Source organism: Sus scrofa, chromosome 15, assembly GCF_000003025.6.
Source record: "Sus scrofa isolate TJ Tabasco breed Duroc chromosome 15, Sscrofa11.1, whole genome shotgun sequence".
In the NCBI taxonomy this organism is placed as follows: Eukaryota; Metazoa; Chordata; class Mammalia; order Artiodactyla; family Suidae; genus Sus; species Sus scrofa.
In genome coordinates, this window is record NC_010457.5 from 45,843,119 (window position 1) to 45,865,964 (window position 22,846).

At 45.4% G+C, this 22,846-nt stretch overlaps 2 protein-coding genes across 4 annotated transcripts in view; one reads left to right on the forward strand and one right to left on the reverse strand.

Moving 5' to 3' along the window:
- Positions 1–7,934, forward strand: part of PRIMPOL (primase and DNA directed polymerase) — an 86,792-nt gene extending 78,858 nt beyond the window's left edge. Inside the window, exon 15 of the mRNA XM_021076332.1 lies at positions 7,828–7,934. Within this exon, the coding sequence (XP_020931991.1) occupies positions 7,828–7,847 (20 nt within the window). The 3' untranslated portion in view covers positions 7,848–7,934. The remainder of the gene's footprint in view (positions 1–7,827) is intronic.
- The window catches only part of CENPU (centromere protein U), a 32,900-nt gene extending 24,557 nt beyond the window's left edge, over positions 1–8,343 (reverse strand). The window contains exons 1-3 of one of the 3 annotated variants that reach the window (XM_013984043.2): positions 7,968–8,343; positions 4,890–4,938; positions 2,918–3,035 (exon numbers count right to left, since the gene is read on the reverse strand). In XM_013984043.2, the coding sequence (XP_013839497.2) occupies positions 2,918–3,035; positions 4,890–4,938; positions 7,968–7,999 (199 nt within the window). In that variant the 5' untranslated portion in view covers positions 8,000–8,343. Of the gene's footprint in view, positions 1–2,917; positions 3,036–4,889; positions 4,939–7,829; positions 7,935–7,967 lie in introns of those variants that run through there. The other 2 variants (XM_003133338.5, XM_005671710.3) reach the window with 2 other exon arrangements.

A 22,846-nucleotide genomic window follows, 5' to 3' on the forward strand; every position in this document is an offset into this window, starting at 1 on the left:
TTGAACTGTATACCTTAAAAGGGCAAATTTTATGGTAAGTGAATTACATCTCAATTTTAAAAGTTAATTTCTGGAGTTCCCATTGTAGCTCAGTGGAAACGAATCTGACTAGCATCCATGAGGATGCAGGTTCGATCCCTGGCCTCACTCAGTGGGTTAGGGATCTGGCGTTGTTGTGGCATAGGCCAGCGGCTACAGCTCCAATTTGACCCCTAGCCTGGAAACTTCATTAATTTCTTTTAGATTCGGATCTTTTACATTTAGATTTCTTTAGATAAATAATTAAAACATTTTTATCACAGCATAATAAAAAGTATACTCTGGTAATGCTTACCACTTTTCACCTTATAAAATGCACTATTTTCTTTTATTAACAAAAATTAAATGACAAATATTGATACCAAATTAAAAATTCGTTAGAAGGTGTATGTTTTCAAAATTCCTCTAAGACTTATTCCAGCAGAAACATCTGACCCTGCTGTTCTAGATGTGGGGCCAGGCACATGGCACTTTCTGTATCATTTGTGGCCTCTGGAGTGGCCAGTGATATACCAGGACACACCAGTGACACACCAGCAGAGTAGTCCCATGTGGACAAGTCACACGCCCCTGGTCAGCCAGGTACCAGCCCTGTCTTCTGGACACTCTGAGAAACAAGGTGACACTCTCCTGAAGCATCCTCAGTGTGTTTATGAAAAGGGAAAATTATCCTTTGCTCCTCCCTAAATTAAAGCCCCTATTGAATAATGCTCCTGGAGGTATGAAGTGAGAAATATATTATACATTCCTCTTGTTACAAGCCCACTAGAGCTGACTTATTGACAAATGTGACTAGGAGAGCTCCACTTTGACAATGTTTAATAGAGCGCTAGTTCCAACATACCTGGAAGTGAGAAAAGTTCAAATTATCCTATACCTCCCAGAACATTATATTCGTGTGCAGACCTCATTTTTGTATTTGAAAGCATTTCTATGTTTTTATTAGTAACTAGCCTAAATACTGCAGCTTGAGTTCAAAGGATAAAGTTTAAGGCTCTTAGGATAAAGATTTAATTAAAGTACCAACCAAAAACTACAATGAGGTACTACCTCACACTGGTCAGAATGGCCATTAATCTGTTTACAAATAACAAATGCTGGAGAGGGCATGGAGAAAAGGGAACCCTCCCACACTGTTGGGGGGAATGTAAAATGGTACAACCACTATGGACACAGAGTAGAGGTTCCTCATAAAACTAAATATAGAGCTACCATATGATCCAGCCATCCCATTCCTGGGCATATATACGGACAAAACTTTCATTCAAAAAGATACATGTGAGTTCCCGTCACGGCGCAGTGGTTAACAAATCTGACTAGGAACCATGAGGTTGTGGGTTCGGTCCCTGACCTTGCTCAGTGGGTTAGCAATCCAGCGTTGCCATGAGCTGTGGTGTAGGTTGCAGACGCGGCTCAGATCCCGCGTTGCTGTGGCTCTGGTGTAGGCCGGTGGCTACAGCTCCGACTGGACCCCTAGCCTGGGAACCTCCATATGCCGAGGGAGTGGCCCAAGAAATAGCAAAAAGACAAAAAAAAAAAAAAAAAAAAAAGATACATGCACCCCTATGTCCACTGCAGCACTATTCACAATAGTCAAGACATGGAAACAACCTAAATGTCCAACAGCAGATGAATGGATTAAGAAGATGTGGTATATATACTCAATGGAATACTACTCAGCCATCAAAAAGAATGCAGTAATGCCATTTGCAGCAACATGGATGCTGTTAGGTGGTGTCTGTATACTGGAGGGAGAATACCAAATGGAGGATGTAAAACAACCATACCATGGAGATCTCACCCAGGCTCCAGACACAGTTTCAGCTGACGGAACAAATAGGAAACAGACTCCAGCGCGGATGAAGGCTCAAAGACCAAGATTTAAGGAGCTATTAAACCTCAGAATAAACAGAGCCAAAAGGACAGTTAAAATTCACACTAAGGAGTTCCTGTCATAGCTCAGTGCAAATGAATCTGACTAGTATCCATAAGGACACAGGTCTGATCCCTGGCCTCACTCAGTGGGTTAAGGATCTGTTGTTGCCATGAGCTGTGGTGTAGGTCACAGACATGGCTCAGATCCTGCCTTGCGGGGCTGTGGTGTAGGCCGGCAGCTGCAGCTCCAATTTGACCCCTAGCCTGGGAACCTCCATGTGCCACAGGTGCGGCCCTAAAAGACAAAACCAAAAAAACAAACAAACAAACAAACAAAAAAACACACTTAATCACACTTAATGATCTAAATCCTCCTTCCCTGTTTCTTAAGTCCCCTTACCATTTCTCTTCGAAACAATGTGACCTATCACCTGAAACCCTAACTATAAAAAAGCCCTTGCCCCAATAGCGGGGAGCCTGAGTTCTCTCTGCTGAGTGCTCCCGGCCACTCTGCTGGTCGATAAACCTGCTTGCGATCTCACTGCTCAAGCCTCTGTTTCTCTCAACTCCACTGTCCTAACAGATGCAACTAGAGATTCTCATAACTCAGTCAGTCAGAAAGAGAAAGACAAATACCATATAATAGCACTTATAATGTGGAGTCTAATATATGGTACAAATTCACCTAATTACAAAACAGAAACAGACTCACAGACACAGAGAACAGACTGTGTTGCCAAGGTGGAGGCAAGAGGGAGTGGGATGGACTAGGAGTCTGGGGTTAACACAGGAAAACTATTACATTTAGAATGATAGACAATAAGGCCTACTGTTCAGTACAGGGAACTACATCTAATCTGGGATAGACCATGATGGAAAATAATATTAAAAAAGTATATATATATATATGCATGACTGAGTAACTCTGCTGTACAGCAGAAATTAACACAACACTGTAAATCAACCATACTTTAATAAAAAATTAAAAAAATAAAATACTAACCAAAGGTTTCATAGGGTTCTTCATCTTTCTCATTTTCGCCCAGTCTGCTGATGCTTGAGATATCAGAATTATCAGGAAAATCAAATACATCAGTAGGCTTGTGCTTTCGGCCAGGTTTCTAAAAGTGAATAAAGTTCAAAGTCATTGACCTGGCCCTAGCAGACAAGAATATTATAGAGCTGGCTTATTAGGCAAGGACACTCCTGCTCCCTAAAGAAGAGAGCTTAGCACTGGGGGGCAGATGCATTTCTGATAATCTAAGGCAGGGCTGGGAAACTTTTGTTGTGTTTGTTTTTAGCGCTGCACCCATGGCATATGGAGGTTCCCAGGCCAGGGGTCGAAATCAGAGCTACAGCTGCTGGCCTACGCTACAGCCACAGCAATGCGGGATCCAAGCCACATCTGTGACCTACACCATAGCTCACGGCAACGCCAGATCCTTAATCCACTGATCGAGGCCAGGGATCGAACCTGCGTCCTCATGGGTACTGGTCAGATTCATTTCCACTGAGCTACAATGGGAATTTGGGGGCTGGGAAACTTTACGAAGAACCAGAGAGTAAGTACAGTTGACCACTGAACAGCACAGGGACATTTAGGCTGGGACACCCACCCTCCTTGAAGTTGAAAATCCATATAACTGTACAGTTGGCCCTCCTTATCCAAGGTTCCACATCCATGGTTTCAACCAACTACAAATAGTAAGTTAATACTGAAAATAATCTGGGTACAAGTGAACCCATGCAGCTCAAACCTGTGCTGCCCAAGGGTCACCTGTATATTAGATTTTGCAGGTCAGGGGGTCTCAGTTGCAACTATGCAACTCAGCCGTTACAGCCTGAAAGCAGACAGTGGCAACGCAAAGCAAAGGCACGGCTGTACTGCAATATAACTTTATTGTGGATACTGAGATTTGAATTTCATATTTTCACATATGATAGTCTTCTTTTGATTTTACTTCAATCATGCAAAAATATAAAAACCATTCTTAGCTCGCAGGGCTGTATAAAAACAGGGGGACAGGAGTTCCTACTGTGGCACGACGAGATTGGCCGTGTCTCTGCAGAGCCAGGATGCAGGTTCAATTCCTGGCCTGGCACTGTGGGTTAAAGGATCCAGTGTTGCCACAGCTGTGCCTCAGTCACAACTGCGGCTCAGATCCCATCCCTGGCCAGGGAACTCCATATGCCTCGGGGCGGCCAAAAAAGAAGGAAAAAAAAAAAAGAAATGGGGGTAGGCTAGGTCCGGCCCATAGGCCACGGTCTGCCGACTACTGAGCTAGTGCAGCCCCATCCCCAGAAATCTGCCCGCCTACCTCCAAGTCCACCACCACTTCTGAAGACGAGTGGGGTAAAAACTCCTGAGTTCAGGAGAGAGACAGGTTTACAGTGCAATCTACTAATAAGCTGCCTAAGACTGCTCACCAAATCCTGATGAAAGCCCACAATATAAAGGAAGAAAACCATCCGCAGTAGCTCTGGAAAATATGGACAAGTGCCTTTAATGGACAAGAAAATATGGGGAAATTCTGGAAGGTATACAGGAGATGGAAGAAAACTAAGAGACCAAACAAAACTACCACTCGCAAGAATTCCCCTTGTGGCTCAGTGGGTTGCGAACCCCACTAATATCCATGAGGATGCAGGTTCGATCCCCGGCCTTACTCAGTGGGTTAAGGATCCAGCATTGCCATGAGCTATGGTATAGGTCACCGGGCTCAGATCCCAAGTTGCTGTGGCTGTAGTTCTCATTCAACCCCAGCCTGCAAACTTCCATATGCTATGGTGCAGTCCTAAAAAGCAAAACAAGAAAGAAAAAAAAAAAAGAAAATTACAACAATATGGAGAAATGGCTATAAGTGAAAAAAAAAGCAAATACAGAATGTTGCATGATCTTTAAATGTTGTACAATCTTTAATCTCTGTATTGCCAATTATGAGAAAGTTATATTAAAATATAAAAAGATAACTTACATCTTTCATGGACTGTGTTCTTCCTACAGTGTTCTCTGAATATCTTGCACTATAAAAGAGCAAACACACACACACGAGTTAGGAAAGCTTTAAAAGTAAAGGGGAAACACCAGAACTTACAACCTCTTCCAAGCATTTTCTCTCCAAGTCACATTCCTCATTAGTTGTACTAACAACACGCACATGGTGAAATGCACAGGGCAAAACCCTTTTAGAAAGCCAAGCCCATCTCTCATGCGCTGAACATTTTTTTCTAGGTCTAATCATATCACCTTTGTATAAACAGCATAGCTCTGCTCTCAGGGATACAGAAACCCCCTAACCCTGCTGTCATCCTTGTTCCTGAGGTCACATCAACAAGGGCTGACTTTCTGCAGAGATGAGCGAGAGGTCCCGAAACTTTGTCAAGCACCCGAGCCCGTTCCATACGGTGCCTGCTCTTTCACACGCATTCTCTCATGTGGCTCCACAGTGGGCCTTAAGAAGACGTGAACCCCATGGTCCAGATGTCTTTTTGCCCAAAGCAACATGCAGCCAAGAGGAAGGGAATCTCAAATTAAAATCTGCATCAGTTTCAACCCAGAGCCCTCCTCACTTTCTACCCCTTCAGGCCCCTTCCTGTGGGCATTAGGACAAGGGGATAAAGCCCGAGCATCTCCAACAAGCTTAAAATAAGGAAGATGTAACAAACCAGAAAGGAAACAGAAAATAAGCAGGAAATCCTACTGTCCGTGCACCAAGAGAGGTGGGAGGGCAACGGGGATGTCCCCATACACAGACCTGACTTCAGACATGCCCTGCATACCCCCAAGAGTGCGTAGCAAAGTCAGTTTAGTGTCTGAACCAGTGTTTCTTTGAGTAACTTTGATATCATTTCAAACCTACAGGAAAGTTGTGACAATAGTCTAAGCCTTCTGTATACCTTTTGCCCCACTTCACTACTGTTTACATGTTGCCTCATCTGCTTTCTGTATGTATTCGGTAAATGGGGAATACTGCAGTGTGTCCTTCCTAGGGAGCTGAAATCTTGTGTAGTCACAGCACAATTTTCAGGTCACTGACATAATTATCTAATCATATCCAAGTTTCATCAACTGCCCCATCACATCCTTTAACCTTTCCCCCACACTCAGCATTTTCTAAAAGGACAAATAAAACCCCCAAAAAACAAGAAGAAAATTTTCTTTCTTTTTTGTCTTTTCTAGGGCTGCACTTGTGGCATATAGAGGTTCCCATGCTAGGGGTCCAGTCGGAGCTGCAGCGCCGGCCTACACCAGAGCCACAGCAACACCAAATCGGAGCCACGTCTGCGACCTACACCAAAGCTCATGTCAACGCCAGATCCGTAACCCACTGAGCAAGGCCAGGGATCAAACCCAAAACCTCATGGTTCCTAGTCAGATTCGTTAACCACTGCGCCACGACGGGAACTCCGAAATCTTAAGAAGAGAATATAAAATATAATAGTACCATGCACTGAACATAGTATTTCATATACCCCTTGTTTTATGTGTGTGTACGTACTGTGTGTGTGTGTACTCACTGTGATGTAAACATCATTGCTGTGAATTACAGTAAGAACAGAAAAAGTTTGGTTCTCAAGCTTTCAGGCATCAGACTCACCTGGAGGGCTTGTTAGAACAGACCACTTAGCCCATCTCCAGAGCAGCAGCTGATTCAGTAAACCTGGGATGGCCTCTACGCTTTTGCATTTCTAGCATGCTCCTAGTGCAGCTGGTCAGGGAACCACACTTTGAAAACCACTGCTTTATTTGAATCTCAGACCCCAAAGAAGGGAGAATAGGTATTGGTGTAAGGCATCTATGATTCTGGGGTCCTGGAAAGGTAAGTAACGTCAGTGGTCACAGCCAAGTGACAGAAATGGGACTAGAAACCGATCACATACTTTCTTAACCTACTCTTTCTAAGGACCCCTGCCTTATCTGTGCTCAGATCCACAGGTCAAGTTTCCTTCTCACCTAGGCAAGGAGCAAGAAGAGACTCCTAAAAGATGGAAATCTCCTTGATAACATATGTCAAACTTTCATTTTGGGGGGGGAGGATGAACAGATTTCATGAATCTCAAAAGGCAAAAATGTTACATGTATGTGTATATGTTTGTGTACAGAGAGAGAGAACCACCCCCCCACTGGCCTAGCAGATAAAGTTTAACTCTTGTCACCTGATGTTTCAAGGCTCCAATATTTTTTCCCAGTCCTCCTCCCCACTGTGGGCGTCTTAGGTTCTTCCCCACTGGCCACTGGAATCTAGTCTCAGTTTACTCCACCTCCCTGCTTTGTCTTGCCCCAGCCTTTCCCCTATGCTGTCGGCTTGCCTCTACCATCACCCCACATCTACAAATGCACCTTCTCCGGGAAGCCTTCCCACGGTCCAGGTGGAACTCCTTTGCAGACTAATCAAAGCAAGCCAAGGCCCCTCCAGCCAGGACCAGACACCACCAGCAAGATACTTGCCAACAAATCCAGAGGGAATAACATTTTAGAGAGCAGTTTTGCAATCTATTTTAAATTGCATGCCCTTTTTGATTAAAAACAAAAAACCTTGCCCCATCCTGGCTGGAGTGCTCCTTTAAGAACCACAAGCAGCCGGCCGGAGATGTAGTTCAACTTTATGGTCTGTGGTTTGTGTTATAAAAACAAGCAAGGTCTTGAAAATAAGAATACTGACTACCAGCCAGAGTGTAAAAGCCACTAGAATGTGATGTCTGGCAAGTGGTAGAGTGGTACGCCCTCATAAGTTATTTGTTGGACAGTTCGTTTTAAAATGTTTTGTCTACTTTAGACTACACTCACCCAAAATGATGCTAACACTAGCCAGCGTTCTCGCCTGCCCGTCAGGCACCGTTATAAACTGTAACTCCTCTAAGCTTCCCCGTAATTCCTAGAAAATTGTGACTATTATTACTCCCCTTTTACAGACCTGGAAACTTATCGCTAGGACAAACAGCACAGTGCCAGAACCAGGCAGCACCAACAGCTCCGAGAGGCCCAAGATCCGCGGAAGAGAAAGAAGATAAAGTGGGCCCCAACCTGCGTCGCGAGGGTCCTCAATACCTACCCTGAGCGCGTTACTCGTCCCGGCTGGGCCATCACGGCCCACAGCTCCCTGCGCCCGCGCAGCTCCTGAAGCTCCCGCCAAACCCCGCGCTGCTCCCAGCGGCCAATCGGGGCCGAGCACGCGGGCACGCCTCCCGCCCCGCGCCCGGTCTTACACACAGGCGGGCTAGGGCTCTTCCCCGTCCTAGAGCGCTAGAAAAAACCCGGTCTGGTACTGCGCTAGAGCGGATTTGGAGTCCAGGCTTTAAAACCAGTTGCTGACAGTGCATGATACGCCAAACATTTGTCGGGTTTTTCCTCTCACCCACGTGCCTCGCCCTTTTTCCTAAGTTCCAAAGAGTCAGAGCCGCCAGGGCCCGCCCTTGGGGGCGGGAGGGGGAGGAGCCAGAGCCGGAACTGGAGAGGGCGCCCGCCTGTGAGGGGCGGATCCAAACCCAGGGTGGGACCGCTGGGTGCTTAAGCGCCTGCGCAGCTATCTAGAGTAAAGATTTGGAAATAAGGTTTGATTTTTAGTCTGCCAACGCCTGTAATCAGTTGTGTCATCTTGGCTTATTATTTTATTTCTACCCCAGTTTTTTCACTCATAAGTGGGGAGGGCCTTTTCTGGAGCTAATATTCTCTGATTCTTTACTTTCTCTCTAAAAAATGCATTATCCTGCAAAAGATGATTTTGGACCCCTATCACCCCCCCAAAAAAAATAACTCACTCAAAATGGATCAAAGACCTAACTATAAGGGCTAAAACTATAAAACTCTTAGAAGAAAATATAGGGCAAAAGCTTTATGACATTGGATCTAGCAATGATATCTTGAATCAAGACATCAAAAAGCACAGTTTAGGATGATGAAAGAGTTCTAGAAGTGGCTAATGGTGGATGGTTGCATAGCCATGTGAATATTCTTAAGTAGTGCCACTAAATGGTACAGTTGAAAGTGGCTAAAATGCTAAACTATATGTTACGTATATATCACCACAATAAAAATTATTAGAGTTCATGCACATAATATAGCATATACAAAGATAAAATGGAGCACACAGATGGTCACCACTGGATAGGAAATTAATATTTATCATTCCTGGAGTTCCTGTCGTGGCTCAGTGGAAATGAATCTGACTAGTATCCATGAGGACAAAGGTTTGCTCCCTGGCCTCATTCAGTGGGTTAGGAATCTGGCATTGCCAGTGAGCTTTGGTGTAGGTGGCGACATAGCTTGGATCTGGCATTGCTGTGGCTGTGGCATCGGCTAGTGGCTATAACTCTGATTGGACCCCTAGCCTGGGAACCGCCATATGCCATGCGTGCAGCCCTAAATAGACTATACACACACACACACACACACACACACACACACACACACACACATATATATTTACTTAATTACATAATTACAAAGTAATACATATATATATATTTATTTATCATTTCTTCCAAGGATAACCACACTTCCAATGTTGCGTTTCTCATTCCCATGTTTTTCTACCTTGCTATATTCCTAAAATGTTATTTATTGTATATTTTTAAACTTTATACAAATAATATTTGGATGTATTGTGCAAGTGCTCTTACTCAAAGATATAAATTTTAGGTTTATTCACAGTGATGCATGTAGCTCTCATGCATTCATTTTTGTAATGCATTAAGTAAATATATCACATTTTCTTTATTCATTCTTCTATGTATGGATAGATCAGTTGTTTTCAGTCTTTCTGCTGTTACCAATGATGCCCAGCTAAACGTCCCTGTAAGTGTCCTGCAGGGTACACAGCTACGAGACAGGGATAGACGCAGCAGAGCTATTATTGTCTCATGGGATAGAGACATTTTCAGCTATGTGAGAATGCCAATATTTACACATTGTTTTATAAGCAATTAATAAAATCTTCCTGGTTACATATACTTGTCAATACTTAGAATTTTCAATACTTTAAATGTTTTACCTAACTAGCAAGTTAAATGGTATCTTATTGTGTTTTTGATTGCATTTCTCTTAAGTTGATCATATTCTCCTTGGTTATAGGTCCATCCTGATTCCTTTTCAGAAAAATACCTGCTCACCCCACCTATGAATCACTAGGGCAATTGCCAGAGAAGAGTAAATTGCCTTTGAGGTATTGAAGGTACTTCCCCACTGAATGTAGAAATAGTGTTCCTGGAATCTCAGAAAATTGTCACCCTTAAGAGTGTCAGGGGAGTTGTCTCGTGGCGTAATGGTTAACATTCTATCCCAGGCCAAGGAACTTCTGCATGCTGTGGGTGCTGCCAAGAAAGAGAGAGAAAGAGAGGAAGGAAGGAAGGAGGAAGGAAGGAAGGAAGGAAGGAAAGAGGGAGGGAGGAATAAGAAAGGGAATGTGGAAAGGAAGTTTCATTTCCCAGGAAAGCGACTGTTGTCAAACCTTTTGTGCTATGGGTCCAAAAAAAGAAACTATCCAGTTGTTAAAACAAGAAGAGGTTCAGTGCTCTGGATGGAAATAAAAACTCAAACCAAATAGGTTTAAATAATAAAGCAATTTATGAACTCATGTCACTGAAAAGTCCAGTGCTAGGATGGTTGTCAAGCTTAGTTTGAGCTAGAGGTTGGAGAAGCCATCAAGGCTTTGAATCCATTTTCTTGCCCTTCTTATATGGTCAGCCTTTTCCTCAGCCTGGATCCTGCCATTATCATCATCATCGCCTGGATTTATTGAGCTTTTACTATGATCTAGTCATTGTTCTAAGTGTTTAGTATTTATGAAACCATTTAATCCTCTCAGTAACCCTATGTGGTAGGCTCCAGAATCCCACTGTACATATGAGGAAACTAAGCAGCAGCCCCGCAGGTAGTAAGTGGCTCTGGCTGCACTAGATCTGAGGACTCTGGCCCAGAGCTTGCATCTGGCAGCCCTTCCAAGTCTCACCTCAGAATTCCATCCTTCAGAGACAGAGAGCAGCTATGTCCCAGCATTCCCAGAAGAAGGCCTAAGATTTACTCTGATTAGATGAGCTGTCATGATGTACCTACCATTATTAGCCAGAGTTCCAGAGAGACAGAACTAATAGGATATGTGTGTGTGTGTGTGTGTGTAGGTAGACAGACAGACAGACAGCTATGTGTGTGTAGATACATGATAGATAAATAGATAGATGATAGATAGATAGATAGATAGTTTTATGGAATTATCTCACACAATTAATTATGGACACTGGCAAGTCAGAAATGACCAGCAACCTAGAAATCCAGGTAAAGGTTGATGTTGCAGCCTTGAGTCTGAGTTCTTCAGAGCAGCAGCCTAGAAACGCAGACAGAATTTCCAAGTTGAAGTCTGTTCCCAGTCCCCATCCCCTCACAACCACCTACTTTGTTCTCTGTATCTCAAAATCTGTTTGGTTATGTTTGTTCACTTGTTCTTTTTTTTGACTCCACGTATAATTGAAATCATAGAGTACTTGTCTTGGCCTCACTTATTTCAATGAGCGCAATAGTCTCTAGATCCACTGATGTTGTCACAAATGGCAAGATTTCATTTTTATGGCTAAGATTCCATTGTGTGTATGTGTGTGTATATATATATACCACATCTTCTTTACCAGCCATCAACTGTTGATGGGCACTTGGGTTGTTTCCATATCTTGGCTATTGTAAATAATGAGCGTGGGGGCGTGGTTCATGCATCTTTCTAATTAATGTTTGCATTTTCTTCAGATAAATACCCAGGAGTGGAATTGCTGGATCATGGCAATTCTATTTTTAATTTTTTGAGGACTCTCCATACTGTTTTCCGTAGTGGGTGCACCAATTTTCCCCCCACCAACAGTGCCTGAGGGTGCCCTTTCTCCACATACTCCCCAACACTTGTTATTTGTTGTCATTTTGGGGGGGGGGCATTCCCACAGCATGTGGAAGTTCTCTGGCCAGGGATTGAACCTGCACCACAGCAGCAACCAGAGCCACTGCAGTGATAGCACCAGATCCTTAACCCACTGCATCACAAGAGAGCTCCAAAAAGCTCTTTGGTCTGATGTAGTCCCATTTGTTTATTTTTGCTTTTGTTTCCCTTACCTGATGAGAAAAAAATATTACTAAGCATAGTGCTATGTTTTCTTCCACGGATTTTTATGGTTTTAAATCTTACATTTAAGTCTTTAGGCCATTTTGAGTTAATTTTTGTACATAGTGTGAGAGAGTAGTCCAGTTTGATTCTTTAGCACGTAATTGTCTAGTTTTCCCAATACCATTTATTGAAGAGTCTATCTTTTCCCCACCGTATATGCCTGCCTTCTTTGTTGTAGATTAATTGCCCATGTAAGCATGGATTTATTTCTGGGCTCTCTATTCTGTTTCATTGATTTATGTGTCTGTTTTTGTGCCAGTACCATACTATTTTGATGGCTGTAGCTTCATAGTATCTATGGTGCAGTCCTGAGGCAGGATTCTTTCTTTGGGAAATCTCAGCTGTTGTTCTCAAGGTCTTCAACTTATTAGATGAGGCCCACCCATCTGCTTTACTCAGAGTTTACCGATGTAAATATTAATCACACCTTAAAAAAATATCTTTGAAGTCCCCATTGTGGTGCGGCAGAAACATATCTGACTAGTATCCATGAGGATGCAGGTTTGATTCCTGGCCTCGCTCAGTGGGTCGAGGATCTGACATTGCCCTAAGCTGTGGTGTAGGTCACAAATCCCGGGGTAGGATCCCACATTGCTGTGGCTGTGGTGTAGGCCAGCAGCTGTAGCTCAGATTCGACCTGTAGCCTGGAAACTCCCGTATGCCGCAGGTGCAGCCCTGAAAAGCAAAAAAATAAAATAAAATAAAATAAAATAAAAAAATACATTCACAGCAACATTTAGATGGATATTTGACTAAGCCAGTGGGCACTATGGCCTCAACAAGTTTACGCATTATCCATCACACTACCCTTAAACTAGCCCTTGCCAATGGAATGCATTCATTAGCTTCCTGGTACCACATGGATCCTCCCGGAACTGGGGTGGTAGATGGTGGGGGGAGGGAGTTGGAAACTGGGAAAGTGGGAAATGGATCTTCTGGAAACAGACAACCCAAATCCACTAAAGGAACTTCCCCATAATTGTAGAGCCGGTCATAGGGAAGCCAGGATTCCAGCCTCCAAACTCACGCTGTTCTCCTCCATCATGATGTTTGCCCAGTTAGACCATTAGCTTAGAGCAGTGACTCTCTGTTTGGGTAAGGGAAGGGGAGAGGGAAAGGGGCACATTCCAGGGTCTCTGGGGCATGCGTCATGTGACAAAGCAAATCAACACTATAATGTGGAGACCATGCTCAGCTTGCTGTGGTCAGAGGCTGGGTAAGAGCCTGGTCTAAGACTTTGATGCTGACCAACAACCTCAAAGCTTCTGCTGGTTGTTTGTTCTGCTGGGAATGGACATGAGAGCCCCCTTGAGAGCATCTGAACAGATAATGGCAGGAGTAGAGCCCAGTTTCAGGGAGGAGGAGGACAGGAAGGTTCATCATAAGACACTAATAGAAACGTGGGGCTGGAGGCTGGCTGGAGGGGGGAGGAGAGACAGTGGAGGAGAGAGGAGGGACTCAGCGAATCAGAGAAGCTACAGCCAAGGGAAGAGCTGGTCAACGGGACACTCATAATAATGTGGGGGGAAGAAGCCATAGATAAGATTTCTATTTCAAGATGCTGCCTGTTGAGCTGTACTCTTCCCATCACTGTTAAACTTTTGTAAATGTTTGCTAAACTCAAAAACCTTGTCGGGGTGTGTTGAGGGGGTGGGGGCTGGAGTGGTGAAGTAGGGGTAGTGTTCAGGATGGGGTGTTGGAAGGGAGCTGAAAACTAGGAGGGAGCCAGTGGCTCCAGAGCCTCAGGGTAACTCGGAGCAATGGGGTGGCAGGGGGTGGAGAAGGTTGGAGGTGCTGAAAGGCGTCTATGAGGCGGGTCGTGAGGTCCTGTAATTAACTCTCATGTTTGGAAAATAATAATTTTAAAAAACCTATTGCTTTTATTTATACAAATTCAGAAAAGAAAGGTACAAATCATCTTGGATGCTTGGAATAAATTGAGTGGTTAGGTAAGAACACTTCCCTGCGGAGTAGGTTGATTTATTTATTGGTTCCACATTTTGGAATTATTAATTTGATGTTCAATGAAAATACAAGTGCAAATATTAATTGATCTTACAGGATTACCATGAGGATAAGAAATAAAGGCATATAGAAGGGCTTATCTTTGGGTTGGGGGGACTGCATCACGCAGCAGCTTGATTCAGGATCTCACTTCCCAGACCTGGGTTCAGCTCCCGACCAGAGACTGAACCCAGGCTGCAGCAGTGAAAGTGCCAAATCCTAAACACTAGACCAGTAGGGGACTCCCGGGCTTAGAATTTTTATTATGCCTCTTTGCTTTCTTTCCAGCGATCTTGGTCTGTTGAATTGCCTATTCAGGGCTGTGTCCACTAGAGGGCAGAGAAAGAACGGGGCTGGAGATCGGAACATGTAACCGGAGACCGGAGTTGCTTGCTAAGGTTCAGACATTGCAAATATTGGCTCAAAGTTGGTTCAAGATTAATAAGACTAAACATCTTATCAACTGCCTTTGCTCAACTCATTTTCCCCTTTATGTGCATGATCCTCTTCCATAATTTATCAAATCCACTCCTGTGAGTTTCCTTTAGGGCAAAGAGTATAATTTTCTCTTGTGGAAAATAAGATCATTTATTTATCAGATTTTCCAAATTTCTTTTTTAACTTCTTACAGCACCTATGAATTATTGGGTACACAGGAATAACCCCCATTCCTGGCAGTTCTCATCAGGAAGGAACTAAAGTTGTTATCTGTTTCAAACAGACCAACTGCCTGACATCTGTAACTAAGATACAACAAAACAAACCCAAAATGTCCCAGGAAGGAGGAGGGTGCAGGCCAGGAGGGAGGAGACCTTCCCTTGGATTCTCGCTTGAAAGAAAAGGGGCAACAAAAATTCAGAAAGGAAATACTATTTGGTGTTATTAAAGTTGGAGGGCAGTAAATCAACTGTATTTTAAGAAAATAAAGAACAATGGTAAAGGCAACTATAGATATCATTAGCTATATAGAGGTAATAAAGATACGTATAAAAGCCATTATTATTGCATTTATACTTTCTAAACTTTCTAGTTTTACTATGTGATTTAAAAAGTAAATGCATAAAACAATAATATAGATCTATATTCATAGAAATGTAAGTACGTATTATAAAGATGTACTGCATGCCAATAAACAAAGATTTTTCCAGGGAGGGATGGACTGGGGGTTTGGGGATTGGCATACGCACACTGAGGTATATAGAATGATTGGCCAATGGGGACCTGCTGAATAGCACAGGGAACTCTACCCAATATCCTGTGATAATCTATGTGGGAAAAGAATCTGAAAAAGAATGGATGTGTGTGTATATATAAGTGATTTATTTTGTCGTACAGCAGAAATCATCACAAGATTATAAATCAACTATACTTCAATCCTTTTTAAAAGATGCAGATAAACAGAAAGAAAGTAAGAAGGAAGGAAGGAAAAAGATTTTTCCATTGGAGCAAACTGAACATTGCCTTCCCCATGTCACATGCTTTCTGACACTGCCCTGGCTCTGATACCCAGCTACTAAACTTGTTTGCTCTGTAACTAATATTCTACTTTTTCCAGACCTAACTGGCACTTCTCCTACCCAAGCTGAGGTCACATGGCCAAATAGATCGGATCACCGCATCCTGACGATGTGATGTCACATAGCTCAGATTCCATTCCCAGCTCCCTGCAGGACTTAAGAAAGTCTGGTGCAGGAACCCCAGCAGGAACATTCTAGCAAAATTCAGGATTTCACTAGCCAAGAAAAACTGACTTCTAACCCGTGGAGTAACCTTATAGCTCAAATTTCTACAAGGACCAAAGGGGCACAGAAGCTGAGGAAGAGAAAAGAAAATGAAAGAACACTCCAGAGAAAAAGATTTTCTTAAGAAAGAAGAGAAATAAAGTTTCTATAGTAGAAACTTGTCTCTGTATTCTCACTCATGCTCTGGTTAAAAATGAACTTTCTGGAAAAAGTTTTCATCCTTGTAATGACCTTGCTCACACAGATGTGACTTTGGGGTGACCTGAGAACACACACAGTTGTGAGATTGACCTTGTTCAGAATGCTTGGGGCAAGCAAGGTCCTTTCCTCAGGGATCCCTTCTGCTCAGCCAAGGAAGGAGCAGTGAAGAGCCAGGGACCCTTCAGACAAATCCAGGTCAGACAGGCTTCCCTCTAACCCCAGGTGACATAAAAACCTTCTTCCTAGAACCTTCTGCAGGAAGAAACACCTCCGCCCACTTTCTGGCTGCAACCTTGTACCTCATGGTCCCGGTCACTCACCCTTTTGACCTTGTCCCCTAACATAAAAAGATGGTTATCACCACACCACTGCCAAGCCACAATCATGCGCAACAATTTGTTTCCTGCACTTGGAGAACTAGAAAAACCTTCCTAGAGGAAGTGACAGCTGTAATCTCACTGAAATAAAAGGGCAGGAGCAGCCAAGCGGGAGTAAGAGATTGCTCTAGGGAGGGCGCATGCACAAAGTTCCAGGGGTGTGTGAGAGCGTGATGCATTCTGGGAGCAAGACTAAGCTCAATGTGGCTGGAACAGAGATGGGGAGGTGGCGAGAGATGAGGCTGGGCGGTGGGGGACAGGTGGGGACCCTCCAGGTCCTTAATCCTCAAAGTGTAGCGCACAGACCAGTGGCACTGGCACTGCCTGGGCGCTTGTTAGAAATGCAGAATTTCAGGCCTGATTCCAGATTTATTGACTCAGAATCTGCATTCCAAGATCTCCCAGGGATCTGATGCACAATCACGTTTGAGAAGACCTCCTCTAAGTACAGTCAACAGATCAAACCTGAGAGGGGTAGGAAACCTCGGAATGATTAAGCAGAGGAATCACCAGATTAAGACTTGTGCATTAGAGAGATGATTCTTGCCACAAGGTGGAAGAAACGTGGGTGAGTTAGTAGAGAGCAAAACTGGAGACAAGGAGGTCAGGTGAGAGGCTGGTGCAGCTGGCCTGGCCAGAGGTGGTGCCATCCTGCTTGGCAGGAGGATTTAGGGCTGGAATGCTATGGTTGGATTTGATGGACAGCAGGGAAAAGCATCAGTGAGATGTGGCTGCCTGGGGAGGCCCTGGAGTTTCTCTCAAATGCAGCCCAGCGACAGTTCAGCCAGGGTGGGGCAGGGAGGGAAGCTGGCAGGTACCAGCAGGGTGGGGGCGGCAGTATCAGTGGGCGTGGGAAAGCAAGAGGCTCAAAGACAAGAGTCCCTCTGTGCCTGCACATGTTGCCCAATGCAGAATGCCAGCCGACTGGTTTTACGCCCGCTCCACGTATGTCCCCTGCAGCAGCACTGCTGTCACACACTGACTCACCCTCCAGCTTTACAAGCCACATGCAAAGCAGGAAGACCGCCTCAGGTTCTTGGGGGAAAATCCAGAAAATCGTGTTATAACAAGGACCATCACTGTTAGAGAAATCTAATAGAACCAGCACCTCTTTAAAAATCTAAACAAAAGAGAGTAGCAAAGAACTTACAAGCAATATATAGTAGTGAAAAAGAACAGAATCTTTCTGCTTCCTGGAAAGAACAGAATCCCTCTGTACCTGAGGCACGGTGCTGAGAAGCAGAACTCACCTAGCAAGACACCCACCTTTTGAACAAGTCAGGAGCAGAGGAGTTAAAAGCCAAAGGAGGAGTTCCCATTGTGGCTCAGCCATAAGGAACCCAACTGGGGATGAGGGTTTTTTTCCCGGCCCTGCTCAGTGGGTTAAGGATCTGGCATTACTGTGAGCTGTGGTGTAGGTCACAGATGCAGCTCAGATCTGGCGTTGCTGTGGCTGTGGTGTAGGCCAGTGGCTACAGCTCCAATTAGACCCCTAGCCTGGGAACCTCCATGTGCCTCGGGTTCGGAAAGAAAGAAAGAAAGAGGGAAGGAGGGAGGGAGGAAGGAAGGAGAAAGAAAGAAAGACAAAGGAAAAATTCCAGATTCCTTTTTATGCCAAATATATAGATAATAATAAGTTGGGTCAATTTCCCAATTATTCATGCCGGGTGAAGGGATGAGAAGGTGGAACACAGATTTCGGCATCTACTCCAGGATGCAGGAGTGAAAGCACAGCTGTGGGGGTGGGGGGGGGGAACATTGCTCTGCAAGCAGAAGACACAGAGGAAGCACCCTGGCTGTGACCTTCAATCAGACTCAAGGCCACGGGCACCATCGGCAATAGCTGAGGGGCTGGAGGAAGAGGAACAGGGAGTTCTGGGCCTGAGTGTCCAATAGACCCATCGCTTCACACCTCTCCCGGTGCTGCCAGTGCCTCTGCTCTCTGTCCACCTGCTCTGCCCAGCAACTGGAGACAGACTGGAACTTTCCTTCTGCTCCATCTGCCCTGAAAACAAATGATCACTGGGAATAAGGATGGAACATGGAAGGCAAAGTCCAGAGTCCCTGGCATTTACCCTGCTCCCCCTCGGGGTCTGACTTAATCTGCCAAGGAGACTGGAGCTGCCCTTGGCTGGGGATTTATGAAAATGCATCCCGATCAGAAGTTGGGCCCTGGGGACACTCGGGCCACCGGGGATCATACCGTCCAGGGGGAGGGGCAGGACAGTGGTGACCTGGGCACGGAGAGGCCCCAGAGTCAGAAAAGCCAGCTCAGCCACTCACCCGGACGAGTTCGGCTTTCCAAGCCTCAGTTTTCTCATCCATGAGGAGGTAAAACTTCAATGAAAAAAAAGAAGTACTTAGATAGGAGCTCCTTCATTTTTCTGCATCAATTGCTCTGGATCTATCTATAAATACCCCCACCTTCTCTAGCACCCTCTCCTGCGCACTGGAAGAAGCATCTTACCTCCGCAGGAGCTCCTCCCATCTTAGATCAGCAGGCTGCCCTTGTTCACCTGTTGTCACTTTCTCCACTGGGTCATCCCCATCGCATCCCGTCTGGTCCTGTCCCGTCCCATCCCCAGGCTCTGCATCTCTCATCTTCACGACTACCAGCACCGGCAAAGAAAAGCAAACCCATCTACCTCCCCTCTCTCTCCAGTGACCATCTGCCCATCCCTCCGCTTTTCTTCACTGCAAAACTTCAGACAGAGAGCTGTCTGCCCCTCTCTCTGCCTTTGCAGGGGCTCACGCCTCAGCTCGCTCCAACAGGCTTTTGGCTTCCCTGCTCTGCTGGACACGCACTGCCAAGGTTGGCACCACGGCCGAGGGTGGTGGACATTGCCCCATCCCCACATAATTCCGTTTCGGAGTTCCCGTTGTGGCGCAGTGGTTAACGAATCCGATTGGGAACCATGAGGTTGCGGGTTCGATCCCTGCCCTTGCTCAGTGGGTTAACGATCCGGCGTTGCCGTGAGCTGTGGTGTAGGTTGCAGATGCGGCTCAGATCCTACGTTGCTGTGGCTCTGGCGTAGGCTGGCGGCTACAGCTCCGATTAGACCCCTAGCCTGGGAACCTCCATATGCTGCGGAAACGGCCCAAGAAATAGCAAAAAGACAATAATAATAATAATAATAATAATAATTCCCTGTTTCAACAGCACAGGGCATAGCTGACCCCTCTCTCTGCAGCACTTTCCTCTCTGGGCTTCAGGGACCCCTGGGGTTCTTGGTTCCCACCTTCCTCACAGCAGGTGTCAACTCCCGTGGCGGGTTCTTCCTTCAGCGCCCCACCGTGGAGGTCCCCCTGTGCTCTGTGTGGGGCCTCCTCCACTTCCCACGCAGGTTTCCTGGTCCCACAGGTTGAAATGCCTTTTGTGTGCTGTGATCTCCCGACCTATCTTCTGAGCCGTTGGCTCTTCATGGGGCAGCCAGCAGGCATGCAATGGACATGGCCCGCGTCCAAGCTCATGAGCCCCTCCCCCAAACCCAGGTCCCCAGTTTCCTGGGCTCCACCACCGACCCTTCCGCTTTCCTGATTTCCCATATACAGGCAATGTGGTTCGCCTCTAACAACCCCCCCCACCCCCCTCTCCCCCGCTCGTCACACTGGCGTCCTTACCAAGCTCAGATTATCTGTCCTCTCTCCTCAGGGCCTTTGCACTTGCCATTTCTCGTATTTGAAAACTTTTTCTCCAAACGTTTGCAAGGCTGGTTCCTCTCATTCTTCAGGTTACCATCACAGGTGTCACCTCCTCCTAAGGGAACTTCTCTGACCACAGTACTTAGAATAGGCCCTTGTGGTCCCCTCTCCTGTAGTCTGTTGTTTTCCTGAACCATCCATCACACTCCGAAGGTGCTCATCTGCTTCCCTGTCTGCTGCCCATCTCTCTCTGCTAGAAAGTGAGCAGCCCCAGGCAAGGGTCTCTCAACTGCTGTGCTCACTGCTGCATCCCCACAGCCCAGAACCGAGCCTGGCTCTGAGCTGACCCGGAACTGAGTTACACCTGGAACTTGGATCCATCACCTGCCCAACAGGTGAGGATTAAATGAGGATGTAAGGGCACAAAATAGCATAGCTGCTGGTAGGAACTCCACAGCGCCTGAGGCTGTCATTACCTCCAGAGCTTCCAAGGGACCTCGTGAACCTGCCTCATGCCTGCCACCCAGCTTATACTCACTTTCCTCCTGAAACAGAGTGGCTGGTTCCACCTTGCTGGATTCGCTACCAACATTCCAGAGAGCAACCATATTTAATTCTGATAACTCATAAAACCAGAATAAAACTGGGAAGCGGTATTAGCCTCTGCTATGACAAGGGACAATCATGAAGTAAGAAGCAAAACCATTTGGACTAAAGCTTAGAGGCAGAAACTGTGGGCACCAAGAAACAAGCCAAGGACATGTTTTATCAGGAAGCTATTGCCACAGGCAAATGAGAAGAAACTTCTACAGCATGAGGTAAAGGCTGTGTCTAGAGCCAGACTGTCCAGTATGTGACATGGATCAAATTCATGTGCTTCAATTTCTTCATTGTACAACAGGGACAACAGGATCACTTGGCTCAAAGGGTTGCAAACATGAAATGGGTCATCTAGATAAGATGCTAGGAATAGTGCCTGGCATGTGGCAACATTCGATGCATTTCAGTTATGATTATTCCAGGTAATCTAAAAATTGGGAGTGAGCAAAGCTATTTAACTACCAACTGCCAAGTGCACCTAAAAACAAACTGTCAGGATTCCCATTGTGGCTCAGTGGGTTAAGAACCTGACACACTGTCTGTGAGGCTGTGGGTTTGATCCCTGGCCTCATTCTGTGGGTTAAAGATCCGGCGCTGCCATGAGCTGTGGTGTAGGTCGTGATGCCACTTGGATCCTGCATTGCTGTGGCTGTGCAGCTGCAGCTCTGATTTTCCATACGCTACATGTGCAGCCATAAAAAGAAAAAAAAATAAAAGAAAGAAAGAAAAATACCCCTGTCTTTCTGAGTTTAGACATAGTGAGGGTGTGTCATTAGGTCTTTGAGGAGGGACAATGTGAACTCTTGAGGGCGGCAGGGCTGTGGCTGTGCTGCTGGATTGAGAAGACCCACTGGCTGGGGGGGCAGTTTTGATCTGTATAGGATAGAGGTCCCGTATACAGGGCAGCACAACACTGAAGACAGTGTTTAGGGAAGTATATCCAGAAAATATAAAGAACTGCTGCTCAGTAACAAAAACCAATCCAATTATTTAAAGTAGGGAAAGGAGGAGTTCCCATGTGGCTCAGCGGGTTAGGGACCTGGTACTGTAACTGCTGGGGCTCTGGTTACTGCTGTGGCACAGGTTTGATCCCTGGCCTGGGAACTTTCACATGCTGTGGGTGTGTCCCCCCGCCACACGCCGCCCCGCCAAAAAAGCTAAACAGAATAGGGAAAGGACATTTCTCCAAAGAAGATATACAAGTCACCAGTTAGCACAGGAAAGGATGCTCAACCTTAGAATCATGGGGGAAATGCAAAACAGAACCACAATGGGATATCACATCACACCATTAGGATGGCTATTATCAAAAAATCAAAAGCCAGTGAGTGATAGTGAGGCTGTAGGAGAAAGTGGAACCCTGTGCATGGCTGGTGAGAATGTAAAATGGTGCAGCTGATGTGGAAGGCTGGCAGTTGCTAAAAAATTAAACATAGAATTACCCTATGACCCAGTCACCCTGCTTTTAGGTATTTACCCCAAAGAACCGAAAGCAGGTTCTCAAACAGATGTTTGTACACCCACGTTCAGAGGAGTACTACTCTCAGTATTTAAAAGGTGGGAACAACTGTCCAGCTGTCCATCAAGAACTGAATAAACAAAATGTGGTCTAATTCACAAATATCATTCGGCCGAAAAGTGAGAATCCTGCCATTTGTGACAACATGGATGGACCCTGAGAGCATTATGCCAGACTCCAAAAGACTTACACTATATGGTTCACTCATGTGAGGCAACTTGAGTAGTCAAATCCAGAGGCAGAAAGCAGTGGCTGGTGGCCAGGGGCTGGAGCCAGGAGGGACTGAGAGGGGCTGTTTAATGGGGACAGTGTCTGTTTTGCAACATGGGAAAATTCCGGAGATGGACGGTGGTGCTGATTACACAACAGTGTGAATGCACTTAGTGCCACCGAACTGGATGCTTAAAAATGATTAAGACGGTAAATTTTATGTGTATGTTACCAGAATTTTTTAAAAAAGAGAAAAAACAAAATAAAAAAAAAATCAACCTCATTATAGAAGCTTCGTTCCAAATTTCAAATGTTTGTCCAAAAGAGTTATTTAAGGAACCCCCACTAGTTCCCAAGCCCTCTGTTGGGAGCTACGAGAGGAGACTGAAAGGTGGCGCTGAGCGTCAGGAGGCTCACACTTCCCCACTTACGGGCCCAGAGCACAGGGAAGGCGGGATGGAAGAAGATGAGACTTGGAACTAAATAACCAAAACA